The sequence below is a fragment of the Mixophyes fleayi genome, chromosome 11 (genome assembly GCF_038048845.1).
Source record: "Mixophyes fleayi isolate aMixFle1 chromosome 11, aMixFle1.hap1, whole genome shotgun sequence".
NCBI lineage: Eukaryota > Metazoa > Chordata > Amphibia > Anura > Limnodynastidae > Mixophyes > Mixophyes fleayi.
The window spans coordinates 84,591,942-84,611,019 of NC_134412.1; the positions used below are offsets into that span (position 1 = coordinate 84,591,942).

General features: G+C 39.3%; 1 protein-coding gene across 9 annotated transcripts in view; it reads left to right on the forward strand.

Annotated features, from left to right (window-relative positions):
- Positions 1-19,078, forward strand: part of KCNAB2 (potassium voltage-gated channel subfamily A regulatory beta subunit 2) — a 123,147-nt gene that overhangs the window by 69,720 nt on the left and 34,349 nt on the right. The window contains exon 1 of one of the 9 annotated variants that reach the window (XM_075190034.1): positions 13,554-13,833. The exons of 7 other annotated variants lie outside the window; for them this stretch is intronic. In XM_075190034.1, coding sequence (XP_075046135.1) covers positions 13,622-13,833 — 212 coding nt within the window. In that variant the 5' untranslated portion in view covers positions 13,554-13,621. Of the gene's footprint in view, positions 1-13,553; positions 13,834-19,078 lie in introns of those variants that run through there. One more of the 9 variants, XM_075190036.1, reaches the window with a different exon arrangement.

Here is a 19,078-nt window from a genome sequence, read left to right on the forward strand (position 1 = left end):
ATAAGACGCACACACTTTTTCCCCCACTTTTTTTTGGGGAAAAAGTGCGTCTTATGGAGCGAAAAATACGGTAAATGTTTCTCATACATTAGCTGATGGTATTTCTTGGCTGTGCAATTTGTCATTCTGTTTAAGGAGAATTTTAAAGATATCTATGAAAAAATAACAATGTTCTAGGTCAGTACTATGACAATATATTTTCTTGAAGAAGCCACACTTGAAATATGGCGACATGATCAATGGACAATTCCCATTTTTCCACCCAAAATCTTTAACTTACAATGTTTATGTTTTTATATAGAGCCACTAATTCCGCAGCGCTGTACAGAGAACTCGCTCACATCAGTCCCTGCCCCATTGGGGCTTACAGTCTAAATTCCCTAACACACACACACACACACACACACACACACACACACACACAGACACACAGACTAGGGTCAATTTGTTAGCAGCCAATTAAACTACCAGTATGTTTTTGGAGTGTGGGAGGAAACCGAAGCACCCGGAGGAAACCCACGCAAACACAGGGAGAACATACAAACTCCTCCCAGATAAGGCCATGATCAGGAATTGAACTCATGACCTCAGTGCTGTAAGGCAGAAGTGCTAACCACTGAGCCACCGTGCTGCCAAATTGTCAAGATGCATGTATAGGTTTCTATAACAATTCTACCTTATTTGGGAGCTGAAGGGAAGTGCGGGATGGATTTTATGAATTAATAGACTTTGATGTCTATGCACAGGCCAACTTGCCTATTTTCACTAATGCATGTGGTCAGTACTGTGCACATATGTTTGCCGAGTCCCGATATAGGAGGTCACTAGTAAAGTCATCTCTCTATAATGACCTCTTCTCTGACCATCTCTTGGACCCCTTATTCCGAAGCGCTAGATTGAAACTTTCTCAGAGGGGAACTTATCACACATCAGTTCCTCACTGATCCAGCGGGCTCAGGTTCGGCGGGGGCACAGACATCGTAGGAGAGGGGTAACTAGTAAAGGATATGATAGGATGACAAGTTAATGAGGGAGGGTCAATGATGCACAATGAATGAGAGGTTAATAGTGATTGATGCAGGAGATGATGATGCTGGACGATGACTGTGAATGGGGGTAATAATGATTTTGTGGATGTAGGGGTTCAATATTATGATTACAGTGATGGAGAGACGATGGCGTTGGTGATAGTGATGGAGAGGAGTATGATGGGGAAAAATTATAGAAAAGGGGATTAAGTGGACGACGATGATGATGGGGGGTAAATGGGTTTTAGGAATGAGAGAGAGAATAGAGTATGGATGTGAGGGGAGGAGTGAGATGTGAATTGAAGGAAAGGGAATGTCTAAGTGAAGTCGGCTGTGTGTAAAAGGCAGATGGGGTCTGAGCCTCGCCCCTATATTCATATGTTTGCTCCTAGATCAGTGTTGGCGCTAACCTGTGACACTCCAGGTGTTGTGAAACTACAAGTCCCAGCATGCTTTGCCAATATATAGCAACTTATTGCTGGGACTTGTAGTTTCTCAACACCTGGAGTGCCACAGGTTAGCCAACACTGTCCTAGATGCTGAAAAAAATTGTCAAGCCCTGTGAATTTGGAATTGACTCCTAACTTTTTGATTAATTTGCTGAGTCTTTGATTTTGCTGAATGTTGTAAACTTCCTACAATTGTTCATTAATGTAATTACAGTGGATACTTTCAATATTCAGCATAATAACACAGTGCTAACAAATTAACAAGGTGCTCAATTGATGACGTCCAAATCTCTCTTGATGTGATAAAATGGCAAATAACGTTGGTTACAGAGAAAGACGCAGAAATCCAGGATGGTTTAGAATTCACATGACAACGCCAGTTCTAACATCAGACTTTTCTATAACTAACCTATAGGCTACTAATGGCACACTCCATAGATAGAGCTTCTCGCATTCATTTCAAGGTGTCCATTCATTTTGACAGAGTTTGGACACCATTGACGTGCATGAAATGGGTACATTAAAATAAATAGAAATACTCCTAGATTTTTAAACATCGCTGATGAATTTACCTTTATTAAATTGATGCTAAAATTGCTGATTTGCAGATTAGAGATTCCCCGAGATTTACTTGATCATTTCACAAAATGTAAAATACTATATTTTGGCAATATATTGTATTAAGGATAGATTTTGGTCATAAAGTCTTGTCAGTTTTGCCAGCAGTGATTTTATAGGCATATTCAAGTACTGCACAAAGATATAGGATAATGTACAACTGATCCTCCATTGTAGAGGTGTCTTCTGTATAAATAACATTGCTATTCCCACTGCCATCAATTTTTTTTCCACAGGTTGCAATATCATCCTGTACCACTAGATGGAACTAGCTGCATTAGTTTTCATTATTTTCTTAATTCTGTCAGGACTGGAGGAGTAACACTGTTCTGTTTTTAAGATTCCAGTTTTCCAGAAGACAAACGTACATTTGCCTCTATACATACATTTATAGTTCAGTTTAAATTATATTATTTTATGTGCAGCAAGCCTGTGTTCTAACTGGTATAATTATTGAAGGGCTCAATATGTCATTAGAATCTGGGAACCAGAACCAAAAATTAGGAGACGGTTGTTTACAAACGTATTTCTGTGGCTGATAAGTATACATATCTATTAGTTCTCTCCTCCACGGCTTGTCCATACCACAGGCATCAGTGTTCCCCCTGCTATCTACATACATCTTCTGATTCCCCTTCTTTGTTTCACTTCTCTGTCCTCCAGTCCTGTATAGATGCACCCCCAGATCTAGCGCCCCTATATTAACAAGCGTTATGTGGCATTATAACAGGCCATGAATGGACAGGATAGGGATTCACATAGAACTACTGGTCCCTATTTTCCTCTTTCATCACTTAATTCGTAAAGGTCAATTGCCCCTAAATTCCACAAACATTCCCGGCATTTATGGATTTGTCCCTGAAATTATTCCTATGTTTTGTTTAACTATTAACCGACTGCAGCATAATTATTCTAATTCTTTACATAAGATGCAATTCTCTCTATCCTTTTTATCTGGGCTTTATAAGTTATTATTTTTTCTTAACATGCTTTATTACAATATAAAATAATTAGTTTATAGCCAAGTTTAATAAACCTGCTGGAATGGGGTTGTGGGTCATTTCCTTATATCCAACTGGTTACATCTGGAATGTATTTTAAATTGTTGGCACCTGCGCTACAGTCCTGGTTGCATCACCAGCGGTCCGAGTGTACCGCTCACTACCCTGGGGATCATATTAGAAACACTGCCGCTAAACCACGGTTCACCTGAGCTGTCAGATCATTGGACCTTAGAGGACACAAACCTAATGCAAGAGGTAAATTGAACAAGTCCCTATATATCCATGGGGTTTCATGTTTTCTTAGAAGTTCCAGGGATTTTAGTCTGTATATCCCACACTAATATATCTACTTGCACAAATGTTAACTAAATTCCTTCAATTATAATTATCTTTAAGTATACATTTAATATAGTGGGCTGTGGTATGCATATAATTATCTTCCTCTTGTTAAAAAAATTAGTTTAATGTATGAGTTGTATTAAGAGGGCACTTGTGAAAATTAGTCATGTTGCTGATATTTATTACTTACTATCCTCTGTTTCTTTTGTTTTCCTAATTGTTTTGTTTATTAAAGATGGATACATAAAATATATTTTAAAAAAAATAGATTGTAACCATTTTCAGTGAGTATGTCCATAAGAGCATATCTACCAGTATTTAGAGACAGATTTGGCCACGCCTATTTATTGAGGCCACGCCTCTTAGTGATGTCACAACCGTATCGGGCCTATAGGCAGCTGGGTGAGTGTTGCAGGGACCTAGAAAGCTCTGTCTATGTCACTGGTAACTGCATCAACTCCCTGGACGGTCTTCTCTAGTGTTACCAGCTATGTTATTAGGATCACACTTTCTGCCCTGTCTGATTACACAGATACATTTACTGTATTATGTAACACATCCGCAGTCTACACCACTAGTGTCCCTTAATCTTCACACCTTCTAGTACGTCTCCAACTACCTTCCTCCTGCAAGGGCAACCCTGAGTATTTCTGGCAGGGGTACCTGGCTCCTACACCCGGCTGTTTTGTGGACTGAACCAATAGTCATGAAAGTGCAGATGCTGTAGTGAGAAGTAGCTCATCACCAAGGGCATGGGTGAGGAGAAATGGTGCAAGTACCATCACAGCAGGGCGTGCTGATGCTACCAGGGCACAGGTGGGGAGGCCCGTCTCCCCGGTCAAAGCCATTCAAAATCTTGCAATGGGGCCCTCAAATGTCTAGTTACATCCTTGCTGAGGAGCTGGCTTGTCCCTCATCCCCCATAGATCTCTGTAGTTGTGCCAACTGTTCCTAACAATGACATTCATAGTTTACCAGCAGCCTAAAAACCACAAACCCGAGAAAAACCTCGGAACTATAGTTAGGTGCAAATACCACAATGGCAGGTTTTGTTTTTGGTTTTATTATGCTTCCTCTTCGCCCTCTACAAACTTAATGCTGTCTTGGGGAGTCCATTTATGACATATCGAATATTGTTCACGTTCATTATCATTTCTTGCGATAATAAGAAATGAATTAACATGGCAATTTATTAAAATTGATTAGCTGGGACAGCGGCGCCGATAGGAATGTGTCCTTCCCATTAATCTATAGTAAAGCAGTTGCAATCACTTCCACATTCTAACATGGCGCTTGCACTGCGCCAGTCCAATTTGCGTTCGTAAGGAGGGAAGGAGCACAAAGCCTATCCGGGGAGGGATCCCAAGATCCCTGTCCTGTGATTCTCTCCCTATTGGATAGAACAGCTAACACGATCATCAGATGGGGTTAGTTGTCGGGGGTCAAGCTCCAAAAGCTAAGCTCTTTGTAGCTTGATAATAAGTTTCAGACCGCAGTACTCATTGAAAATGATAGGGACTGCAGTAGTTTGCTTATTACAGGAGATATTTCTGATATATCCTGCGTTAGGCTAACGTTAAATAGTAAGATCACTTACCATTACCTAAACCATGCGGAAACAGACAATTTTTTTTTTTTATGAAAACAATGTTCCTTCATGTTGACGGCTGAAGGTTATTCCAGCCTTTGTATGGTCTACAGGTTTTCAGGCCTAAGATAGGGGCTTAAGAACAAAACTAATATGATTTTTCAGCTTGCATTTCATATGTGGTTTTAAAATTGACACCATATTTGATGCCTGACAGCGGGGAACAGTGCTTGGCACGACACTAAACCCTTCCGTAACGTTAACTCGCAGCGGACGGACAGCTGGCAAGCCATTAATTTTGCATGTCTGTTAAGAATGTAGCGAAATGAGCGTATGAATAATGCAGGTTTTTTTGTATTAGATTTTTGATTGACAAGGAGGCATTTGGAATTGAAAGTTATCAAATTAGTGACTGATAAAGGCCGTGTTATGAAGAAGTATGTCGTTTTATCAATTATTTATCATATAGATGTTACATCTGGTGTTACCTGATATAAGGCATGCTTATTAGTCCTAAAACATGTTTAGCTTGTTACGGACTTGGCCCTGGAGGTGACTGTCCTAGCTGATTAATGTTTTAGATGTATCTTCCAAAGGCCAAGCTTTTACACCATGTAGTCTGTCTTGCGTATATACCCATTTAACATGCTCGTCCCATCTTAGCTGTCATTTTGTAGAATGTACTAAATAAATGATGCCTAGAATCTGATTGGTTGCTATAGGCAACATCTCCACTTTTTCAAACCCGCAGCTTGATAAATTTACCCCTTAGACTCTCTTTATTTACATGTCTGTTTTTGTATAGTTCCAGTATGCTATGTAAACTAAAAGACCCATGTTTTAAACAGTGTGTGGAAAAATATAAGTAACTAGTAAGCTTATCAAATTATAAGAGAGAGAAATGTTCTGTTTATTTATAATTCGGCATGCCCATTTGTTACATATGCAGTGTCCCTTTCTTATTAAAAACATAGTGTAACCAAATGTAGTTGGTAATGGATATTCTGCAGCAATTTCTCAGCATCAGAAAATATCGATTCTCAGGATAGCTCTTCTGTTTTTATGTATTTTATCGCTTCCCAGAATTTGCCTCTCAGAATTGCTAGCATTGCAAGTTATTTTGATGTGACATGACTGTTTGTTTGCATTGGATCCTTTAACATTATTTATAGATTAGAAAAATACTTTGCAATGACATTCATAGTATGTATAATACAAATCCCAGTGTGTTTGGTTTTTATGGGTTAAAGCAGGTTCTCAAAAAAATAAATGTTGTCAGTTCTGTTATAGACAGGACATCCATTTTAATCACCTGTGTCTATATTATCATATACCTCGACATATGAAACATCTTTAGGTCAGAAATGTATTTGGACTCACAGACACCACTTCAGGCAGACTTATTGTGTCCTTTAATACTGCAATATAGATGAGCAAGGTTGTAAACAACATTCTCTTTTTCCACTCTCCCCATACCATTCAGCATGCTTGAAACAAACCGAGGGGTTGTCAGGGCCCCTCCCCTTTTGAGTAGGAAGTTCGTGGATGAATGTCATTCTTCATACCTAATGTTTAATACTAAACTGAGTAACTCAAATACATTAATGAACCCAAATCTGCAGAGTTCTGTTTTCTGAATTGCTTATATTAATGGAACATTTACAGACTAGCAGGAAGAATAAACTCTGAATAACATGCATTTCCCTTTCGAACCTGGTCTTGTATATGGTAAATGTACTATTGCCTTCATTTTTATATTTCACCCCTCTATTTCTTAAGTTAGTTTATTTTATATTCCTTCCAAACTTGATGCTACTTTACCAAACCACCAGACACATGAATGAATCTTGCATTGTTGCTCTGCGTTCCACGCTGTAAAAGAAAGATGCGTTGATTAAACTGTAAACAGATGTGACCCACATTGGACCCCGACCAGCTGTTAGGATTGTGTATTTGTTGTGAAATGCACTTTTAGATGGTAGCGGCAGAGCTGTGCCTGTGATAGCTCTGTGTATGAAATGTATTTATAATGCTAAAGCTATTCAGAATTGATCCTGATCGTTGCTATGTAAAGCTAAACCTATACATGACTCTACCCAATCAATGTGACATTAACAGATGTATTACAGTTTCTCAGTAATGCATTAGCTATATGCATCCATCCCCCTCTGACAATTGCACCTATAAACTTGCACATGGGATCAAATTATGCCCAAAGGGTCTGTAAACAAAGGCCATTACTTCATTTTAAAGAACTCCTATTTAAAACAGCTTTAAGGATTAATCCCCCTTCGTTCCAATGCTTGCACGGTTTATTGTGCGTACTAATATGCAGCAGTTTTCTTTTGTGGCAGAAAACAAGATTTATTTATTTTTTTGTAAAAAGAAACAAAACAAAAAAACTAGTGTGCGAAAACAGAATTCGACACACTGAATTAAAGCAAGAGATTAAAATGATTTCTGCGATGGTAGACTCTAGGAATCAGTAAGATTATGGTACTTATGCTTTCATAGCAGAGGCATCGAAAAGATTACATAGTTTAATCTGTTACAAATCTTTCCCTTGACATGATTTTTGGATGTTGGACATTCAGAATATAACATGCGTGGCAAAAATACCACCTGTGAGCCTGCTTCCACGTTTATTTTATTTAAAGGCGTTTCTGTCGTAGAACTTTTTTTATTTTGATTTCTCTTAGTCCTATTAAAGTGTTGTATTCATTGTAACTGGAAAAACAAAGGTTAGGCAAGAGATGTGAGAAAAAGAGGAGATTAGGGATGAATAGAAGGAGGAAATTAAATCTCGGTGGTTGCTATAATGGATTTGGGAAACGAGGGCTGCTGGTGTGAGTCTGTCACCTGTCAAGAGAGCCAGCCTGCATCTGTTAAAGGAAGTGTGTATGGGCAGCGGGGGAGAGAGAGGGGTTTTTAATATATTTATGGGGACACAAATATTTAGACAGAGTGTTTGTTTATCCCCTGTGTGCTGGGAAGCTGCACTTTTGTCATCTGAGTGACTTTAGCCTCCGCAACCTGTAGATCAACTTTCATTGAGAATTGCATTCTGAGTATGGAATTTGCAATACATCTTACCATAGAGGAGATCATCATCATCATCATTTATTTCTATATGCCACTAATTCCGCAGCGCTGTACAGAGAACTCACTCACATCAGTCCCTGCCCCATTGGAGCTTACAGTCTAAATTCCCTAACACACACACACACAATCCCACGGGTCACTTTTATGTTCAGCACTGACTAAATCAAGCCTTGCTATTCACCTACTATACCCAACACCTTCATCTTCACAGGTAAGTAAAGACCAAAATATTTTTTTCACATTTTTGTGAAGCCTTGTTTCCAGCGGAAATTACTTTTTAGTGTTCAGCGTCCTTAACTTTTGTGTTTGTTTTGGGGGTTTTCTATTTCCAGAAAACTTTTTCATTTGGTAGCGCATAATAATATTGATCTTTTTATTGCGCTGCCATTAGATGGAGACGATGGACAATATCACTCAAGTTACTCTCGTGTACTTTAAACTTTTGATTTTCCTGACTTTGATTTTCCTCTTTAATATCTCGGCCACAGAGCTTGCCATTGATCTGCTCCTTCTTCCTCTACCGGATGGCTGGCTGTAGCGCTGATGAGCTCTTGGGATGCAACAGAATTTAGCTTTGAGGGGTGGGGGGCCTCGAGAATTAACCACTTTCTGTTCTGCAGTGACGTTATTTCAGCGTGAGATGCATTGACACATGTATTATGCCGTTGCAGGTAATGGAAGGATTATCAGTGTACCAGTGTTAATAGACACAGAATGTACTCTGCCCTTCCATGGTCTCTTAGTATAACACCACATTTGTTAGTGTTTTGGAACTGTAGTCCCTGGGGGGCACCAGTATATAGCCACAGCCTATGTGACGGCACATTGTCTGTGTGTAGCTTCTTTAACATACGCTAGTTAACTGTACCAGCTAATTAATTAACCCAGCTGTCTTTACACAACCATCATCCTCTGTTATAAGTCCCAGAGGGCCCGGTTTGAAACACTGACTGCTATTAGGAGGAGCAATAATATGGATTTCTTTCTTAGCAGGGGGCACTTTTAATATGGCTGAGTTGTCTAAAAGTAAATTAATAAGGCGTTATTTCTCATTCATTTAAAGAGTTAGTAACAGTATGTGCAGTATTCTTACTGTATTCCATCTTTCTTCTATAAAGAACCAGGTTTTGAGATAGACAAACACCAACACACAGGATAAGATATTAATGAATCCCACCTTTATTTGTTTTATATTATGTGTTTATTTGACTTTCAAAAATGTTTTTATATTTTCCTGTATTGTGTTTATTCTTCTCCAAACACATTTCATTAGGGGGATAAAAGCCAATCAGAGCTGTTCACCTAAACCTCCATGTGTGATTAAACTAGTTATTACACTTTAGTATCAAACTCTACCTATGGAGAGACTCTGTAGGTGCATTTCCTAGTGGCTCTTTGAGTTTCTTTACTGATTTTGAATAAAGGACAAGTCCCTTTAGTATAACAATAAGTAGTAATTAACTTATTAATATAAGGATCATTTTGCACTAAATCTGGTCACCCAGTTTGGACAGTTTAGACCAAATTTACTAGAAACCATTGTGCGGTTATCACCACCAACGATGACCAAGAACTATGAATCCCTATCTTGTCACACGGGAACAGCTTACCCTATAATTACCTTACTATAACTGTTCGCTTGCTGCAACATCTGTCCCTCGCTGTGTTCACGGCCTTCTCTCATTAATCCCGGGTTGCCCGGGGAAACCATAAGTTTTATTCCTTGTAGTTGATTTAAGTTCAGTGCTCTCCACTGTGTCATAAGTTGGACAGAGCGATGATTCTTATGTTGGGTATTTAATCTCTATTACTAATTTTTTTTTTGTTTTTACCAAAGTAAATTTTAGCCTTTAGTAGAGTTTGGCCCAACTGAAACATACAGTCAAAATCAAGATACAAATATAGAAGTAACTTAACTATACAATAGTCGGATATAAACAGAGTAATGGTGACCATGGCCTTATCTGTGTGGAGTTTGTACGTTCTCCCTGTGTTTGCGTGGGTTTCCTCCGGGTGCTCCTGTTCCCTCCCACACTCCAAAAACATACTAGCAGGTTAATTGGCTGCTATCAAAATTGACCCTAGTCTCTACCTGTCTGTCTCCCTCTCTGTCTGTCTGTATGAGTCTGTCTGTGAGTGTGTGTCTATATTAGGGGATTTAGACTGTAAGCTCCAATGGGGCAGGGACTGATGTGAATGAGTTCTCTGTACAGCGCTGCGGAATCAGTGGCGCTATATAAATAAATGATGATGATGATGTCTAGATTTCTGACGTACTTTTATTGCAGCTACAATAATTAGACCTGTAAATAATTAGAAACGACCTGTAATTTGAGCACTGCAAATATGATGTACTATCCTCGCAATATAATGGCACGTGTCATCGGTGATCCAGGATACACTTAATCTTGTCTGATTGTCTGCTTAGAATTGTACATTATCACAATAGAGCTGCTTGTACGGGATTATGTAGAGCAGTCATTTTACGCTCGCTAGTTATTTATTTAAGGCAGTGGGTGTTTTGTTGGGCTTTTCATTTCTTTTTTTTTTTTTTCTTTTATTCTTTTGTATATGTGTATTACAGCACCTGTGCAGCGGCGTTACAGAGCGCCAGATGGTCTCTTAAACCGACAGTAGCTATAAATGGCAGGCAGGAAAATCATCTGTGGTTCCATCGCAGAAAACTGTACCTGACCTTTACGTTGCAACTTAAAAGATTACGAAATATTTGTTACATCCAGTGTTGGGTCCCATGAATATTCCTGGGGTTAATCTTGTTCATCCTCCTGACATTAATAATAGATGTGTTTTTCTATATTTATACATGGCTAGATAGATTTTTGCTATAGATATTGTGGGATGATGTAGTTGACGAGATTAGCGGCTGTTGTAAAGATCTGCATGATCGGAATTACAGAGAAGCTGGGTACACACTACAGACAATGACTGCAGATGGGATTTCTGTAATGATTTTACCACCGGCTGAAAGTCCCGATGAGCAATGCCAATTCATATGTACACAGCTACACGATTTACCGTCAGATCTGTGCTCTTCATCTGTCATAACCATTGGCTGAAAAGGTTGTGACTCCCAAAAAAAAAAAAACTGAGTCTACAAGGACTGCGCTCCTTCTTGTGGATGCGAGAGCAGCTCACACCCTCCCTGAAAATGGAAATAGAAGGAACAGGTGGGCACTCGTTGACTCTGGTTATAATTTCCCTGTGATTAAGTGTGTTTTAATCCGTTCCAATAAGACAAAAACCTGTATAGGGATTGTTCATGGGTTGATAGAGGACTTAATTGCTGCTAACGGTTGGTGTCTCACACCAGCTGCTTCTTACAAAGTGCAGACCTCTATGATTGGGGTAAAGTTGAAATTCTATATCCCTTACTGACATTCCCTAATAGTGGTTGGTTAATCTGACCCAATGGATATAGGCTTAATTGTAAAACAATTTATAGACATCATATAAAAAAAAAAAGTAAATTTATTACGAAACAGCATAAACCATTATATTCATCTATCATAAAATACCTCCATCTCAAAATATTGCAATATCATAAAAAAAGACTCTCAAAAATGATAAAATATCCTCATAAAAACATAATAAATATTGAATTGGAAGTATATAGTATAGTATATAGTGCTGTGAGGTCCAACATGCTCCTACAGGAGCTGATGAGTCAAGTCAATCGCAGGGTTTTATGCTGTTGTTTTGTCCACAAAATTGCTGATGTGATAGTAAGGTGGAAACAAGGAATTGTATACTTGCTGTTAGTCATCGTGATGTACCCAGTGAGGATCAGCTGCTGCGATGTACAGATGAGAATGGCTGCGTGCACGCACTCGCTGGACCGGATATCCTGTATTCGTTGGCGTGGCTCAACGCGTTTCGCCTGTAAAACAGAGTTTTCAAAAGCGCGCTCTGTAAATTCTATGGAGATCTGCCTACACTGCTGGTCATGAGTACAAACACACTGCAGATCTTGCCCAACATCGCTCCATCAGTTATAGATCTTTTCAGTCCGTTTATTAAATCAAACAATACGATATGTTTTATCGTTCCAAAACACGATCGTGGGGGCGTACACACTAATGCGATATCACTCAGACCTAACGGTCATTTATCGTGTGATTAATAACCGTGAAAACCTGTAGTGTGTGCCCATCCTAAGTATATTCCAGGGGCGCTCTGGTTTGAGTACTGAAGATACATTTACCATAGACACCAATGTTGTCTCTAATAATGCCCTGAAAGGCAGAATTTTATTGTGGGCTGGACAAGTCCCCGGAGACAGGTAGCTAATGTGCCACAAATAATTACTGCTGGCACCTACGTTTCGGAAACTCTCCAGCTAGTGTCTAGATTTGCCCACTGCCACTCACCCCTAACAATTTGTACATCACTCACGCGGCCAGTTTATATTGTGTAATACTTAGTCACTTTAATAGCAAGCTGCACCTCCAACATCAACACAAGTGCTATACATTTGTCTATTACAGATCTTGGCAGGGGTCCAGGATGATGTATAGACACTGCAGCTCCAGGGTAGATCCGGTTACACAATTTAAACTGTTACCAGCACGTGATGTATTTGCAGTTCTCGTACGTGTTGTAAAACAAAGTGAACTTTAAGTCTATACCGAGCACTATTCTGTATAAACACTTGTGTTACTTTTACATGCAATGCAGATTGTTTTGAGCACCTGTATAGATTACATTAATCTGTGATACTTCCCAGCACCAGCAGGTAATTAGGACGTGTTAATTAACGGATGTTTTTCCTCCTGAACGATGTCAATCTTTACACTAATCCTCCCCTAGTAGCAGACACAGTACATTCCTCTTTAGTTAATAATGAATTGCTGAGTGCATGCAGTTCAGTGGATTGGCTACTTTAATTGACTCAAAGAAGCGTGTATCACACAGTATCACTAGAGGTGCTGTAAGCTGTGTTCTCCAGAGGTCGGCTTGGCTCTCCGAGAAGAAACAACTTACTAGTAAGAGCTGAACAAGCATGCAGGACGGCAGAAGACTTCTGCAGCTCATTGACAGACCTTCTCTGTCTTTCCTGGGGATTTTTACCGTCTATTCGTGACTCCCGGCTTCTAAATCGGCTTTACTTAAATAGATTTTTTTAGTGATTTTCATCACTGGAGGTTTGTTTTTGTTTTTTGGTTTTTTTGTGCATTTTTTTTCCCCCTGAATGGAATGGCTATTTGATATTAAACCAACATAAATATGTAACCAGGAATGTGTATTTGGAATTGGTTTTTTGAAGGAGATTAAAGGAGCTCTTCTGCCCTGCTTTCCTGAAGATAAGGATTTATAATATCCGTAGCCTCTTGGTTAACGTTATTGCCTTCCACTAATAAAAAAATAAATATAGGTTTTAGGCTTTCTTTTGTGCCGTTACCTAGCAGAAGGCAAAGGACCGTGGTTGGATAACGCCCTAAACAAACTGGAACGTCGCCGGGACAAGAAGACGTCATGCAGGTCTCGTTCGCTTGTTCGGAACACAGCATCAAAAGTCGGAGCGCGGAGGATAGACTGAACCGACAGAATGTCAGCAGCCCAAGTCTCGGGGCTCGGACAAGATTCCGTACTGTGGCTATAGTCGCCCGAAGTCTAGGACACCTGTCGGTGCAAAATGTTCCGACCCCTAGTGAATCCAGCTTGCGTCAGCCAGGAATGAAGTATAGGTATGAGGTGGGGTGGCCGATGTAACAGTCTCCGTTCGTTAATTTATTTGTCTGCTAGTGCTGCAAGTTTTTAGAAACGTTTTCAGATCGTGCATATTCCTAGGGGTCGTCTGATGTGTTCCAGTCATTCTCCGGCTCTAAGCATCCTGCTTTGGCTTTAAATAGACACTTCACATACTATACATTACATTGCAAATACTGTAAGGAGTATAGAGGAACACAATCTGTTCACTGCCGCAGGGCAGTACACAATTCACAGAATGGGGATGGTGAGGATTACTGGAGAAAGACACGGTTGACAACTATAGTCATCCTTTTTAAATGTCAGTGTGTTTGTTGTTTTCAATATCTTTCCATCAGATTGTGTTATAATTAGTGATCAGAAGAAAGCGTTTGAATGGTTAGGGATCATGAGAGCGGGTTTGAATGGAAACTTGTCTGATTTGGGACGTGCAAAAATGATAGTAACTATATTAATACAGGAATCGAAGTTGGGAGATAAGAGTATAATTTGCATATAAGTTTCATTCTTCTAGTAACAGCCAAATGGTGAACTGTTAGTATAAAAGTGGTATAGGTTTGAAAAATTCATATAGTAACTTTGAAATAAGATGTATGTATGAGTGTTTATACATATACATACACATTGATATATACCTAAACATACATCATGCATATATATATAATGTATGAATGTCATTCTGGCAAAATTACCATAACAATGTAATCAACAACAGCAAAAACAAAATGTGGTATATATGACCCCACACGTCTCACCTTACCAATATCTGTTGTGACACTCGGGATAAAGTTCGGTTATTATAATATTGTTGACATTGAATGCAGTATTTTACCTTCATTTTTACCGAACTGATAAAATAAATGACATATTCTATTTAAACACAAAGGTATAAAAACAAAAGTCAAAGAGAAAAGTATCTCACTTTTAATTTTGTTCAATGTCGGGTTTCTATGAGGAAAGATCGTTGTTATTTTTATTTATGAAGAGGGTGGTATCAAGAACACTATATACATTTTGTTTGCTTGCGCTGTGTTGTCGTTTAGAATTTAGGATACACTGTGCTAGACTATAAAGGTCTTACCAGCCGGGCCTCTACTAGAGTTCACGTTGACGTTGTTTTGTTTTTTTTCTCCACACTTGTCAACACTTCTGTGTCTTGCAATATATTCTTATTTCTTGTGCACTGATTCCACAGTCCTTGTCCTTACTGCCGATACTGATTGCTTAGTAAATTTGTTAAAACAAGAGGTACAATTTCTAGCACAGAAGTCAAAGAGAACCAAGAAGACCCCTTGACATCTGCTGATGTTTCTGGCTGCAGGACATAATTAAACTCTGCAAACACAACATGTGTAGAGCAGGAGGGACAAGCTTTGCCTCTCATTCAACCTCTGGCAGCTTTGCAAGAAAAAGGGGATTGGATGGCATAATCTGATGATTCAGTATAATACTTTGATAGACATAACAGCAAGCATCTGTTATTGCAAAACCGACTTACCCCTCTTTACGCTCCAAGTACGTGTGCAGTTACGTAATAGAGATCCGTAGGAATGCCGTCTTGGTGCATTAGTTTGGTGATGACATCATGGAGGTGAATTCAGTCCATCATCATAATCCTCACCATTTATTTATATATCGCCACTGATTCTGCAGCGCTGTACAGAGAACTCACCCATATCAGTCCCTGCCCCATTGGAGCTTACAGTCTAAATTCCCTAACACACACACACACACACACACACACACACACACACACAGACACACACAGACACACACACACACACAGACAGACAGACACACAGACTAGGGTCAATTTGATAGCAGCCAATTAACCTACCAGTATGTTTTTGGAGTGTGTGAGAAAACCAGAGCACCCGGAGGAAACCCACGCAAACACGGGGAGAACATAGAAACTCCACACAGATAAGGCCATGGTCGGGAATTGAACTCATGACCCCAGTGCTGTAAGGCAGAAGTGCTAACCACTTAGTCCACCTCTTGAAAGTCAGGTGGCTGTTTATTTTTAATCTACAGTAGGATTTTCATATGTTAGTCCCCAAAGGTGTCTCATTGGCACATTTACCATGATTGTATTCAATAATCTGTAAGAATCTTGGATGATTTACTTACACGTCTGTTTCCTTAACAGAGCTTTTATGTTATAAATTGTAAAGCGCTACGGAAGCTGCTGGTGCTATATAAAAATAAATGTTGATGACGACAATGATTGCAAAGTTATTGAGATGTCTATATTTAGTTAGTTGTGCTGTATGTGAATTATCAGTCAGGGTAGGTGTCCTCGTTGCCTTTGACCTCTGAGCTCTTGCATATTTCAAAACCGAATGGGACTAGTGGTGACAGTGACCATTTGCACAGTTTTGATGTTGGTTAGCCCTAGGTCAGTGCTAGTTTACACGATACACTTCAAGGACAGCAGCTTGGGGCTGCAGGAGACGGCTCGGAGGCCTAGGACAGGCTGTAGCCCATCACTGCTGGAGGTGATCCAATAATATTTATGCCGCAAGTGAGGCTGGTCACAAGGACAGTAGAATGTTTTTGTTTCTGTGAGCTATAGTTTTATTAGATCATTTTACCTTATTTATGTTGTTTAAAGGGGACCTCTAAATTCTCATCTACACCATGAAAAAAACCATCCTTAGGAACGTGTATAAGTATGAATGAAGTGCAAACCCAAATATTACTCTGCTGTAGTAGAGCCTGACAGCCAGATGTCTCTGTATTAGAAAGACAATCGGCAAACAATGAGGTTCGTGTATCGCTGCAGCTGTTTGTAAAGCTACACTGGTGTCTCATCACCATCATCATCACCATTTATTTATATAGCGCCACTAATTCCGCAGCGCTGTACAAAGAACTCGCTGACATCAGTCCCTGTCCCATTGGGGCTTACAGTCTAAATTCCTTAACACACACACACACACTAGGGTCAGTTTGTTAGCAGCCAATTAATCTACCAGTATGTTTTTGGAGTGTGGGAAGAAACCGGAGCACCCGGAGGAAACCCACGCAAACACAGGGAGAGCATACAAACTCCACACAGATAGGGTTATAGTTGGGAATTGAACTCGTGACCCCAGTGCTGTGAGGAAGAAGTGCTAACCACTGAGCCACCGTGCTGCCCCACTCAACTAGTTTTGGCAACCGATTCCAATCCCTTATCGGCATAGGCCGCTTAAAACCATTTTCAGTTCCGATATGAACTATGAAAACTATTACGTCCGCTCTGTAAATGGACAAAATAATATTTTCCTGCCAGTATGTGCTGAGGCCGTCGTTGCTGAGCTGAGTAGGTGATGCTTGTAGCCTGTCCTATGGTGATTATCTGCACACAGGCTGATGGCCTGTCACTGATCTACACCTCCCATAGCGCTCAGTGCTGTAGGCTGCTCATCGCTGCTTCACAACGATGCTCTACATTCATGGAGAAACATATTTATGATGCACTTATAACTAAGCTTTTCCTTTGTGTGTCCTTCTATTTCAAGTATATTTATTTCTATTTAAAGTAGGAGAATGCTATTTAAAGCGAATCCATCGCTTACACAGGAGTCTGCAACGGAAGCACTCTTCGTTAGGTATTAAGCTGCGATATACAGCCTATCCATTCATTAGGAACTAGTGACCTCATGGAGGCAGACAGTGATGTCATTAGTCCCTAAGGAATTTATAGGCTACATTCTCATGAATTTTGGTACAGCCTGCAAGATGGCTACCTCCACTGTGTAGGAGTACCCTTTAAGCATTGTATATGTGTGTGTGTGTGTATGTATATATATGTGTGTGTGTGTATATATATATATATATATATATATATATATATATATATATATATTATATCATATTATATTATATTATATTATATTATATTATATTATATTTTATATTATATTTGTGTGTGTTTACAGGTTTTGTTTGAATACCCAATCTCACATGACAAGTATTACATTATAGTTTCTCGTTGGCTCATTACCTGGTTCTGGCTGTCATTGACAGTCTCACGGATCCAATAGTTTGATTGCTAGATAAAACTTTTAGCAGCATCAAAGGTAACGAGGTCTTATTATGGCTGTATGTGTGTGAGTGTGTGTCTATATTAGGGAATTTAGACTGTAAGCTCCAATGGGGCAGGGACAGATGTGAATGAGTTCTCTGTACAGCGCTGCGGAATCAGTGGCGCTATATAAATAAATGATGATGATGATGATGATTACTACATCACCAGGGAACTGACCTGGTCAGACTGCGCTGCTTCTGCACCTAAAAACTATTAGAAACATTAGACCTAATGCTAAGAAAATATGTAGTCACAACAATATCTCTCTCAGAAAATGTCTTGATATCATTTTGAAGTAGTCTGTCTAAAAATGTTTAATTATCACTTATATTGGTTAAAACAGAGCTAATTGTAAACGTTTTACTTGTTATGATATGACAGAGAATAATCGCCGTATTCCGTAAGTCTTTGTCCCATTTATCGTTGGGCAAGGAATTCATGATTTGTTGGTCTATGACTTTGCATACTTTAATTATAAACTGGCCTTTTTTTTCAACCTATATCAGCTTAGTTGATTTTTTATTTACACATCTGGAAAAACCTTGAAAAAGAACTCTGTATAAAACTATAAAAGATAGTAACCACGACCAAATACAAGGTTTTAAGATTAAATCTAATGTATTGTCTGTGATGCATCAGTCGACTGTCTCGGAATACTCAAATTGTCGACCCTCTTGTGTCCTATATACTACCACCACATGCCTACACATTCAGACAAAACTGTTGTCAATGCCCCTCCCCAAGTGCAAGAGTCATTCACAAGGGTGGGGCATCGACAACCGCTCTGTGAGCAGTTTTAATATACAGATGAGCAGCATGGAAATTAGGCCATTGGTGGCTTCCAGATTCAGCAAATCACACAGGGTACAAGATTTAACCCTTACATAGTACTAGATTTTCAGTTTTGGGATGAGTTCTTACTTAAGGAATATATCTAAAAAAATATATATATAATTTTTTGTTCTCTGCATTTTATTGTCATTTCTGACCGTTGCAGTCCGTTGTCCACGTGTAATAGAACTTCTAAATAACTGTTAAACTATATGAACTATGTGACACTTTATAGCATCAAATATTTGTACAAAGGTGACCATTGTTACACTACTGATTGACCAATGACGTGATACACCCAGACCTCTAATAATCCG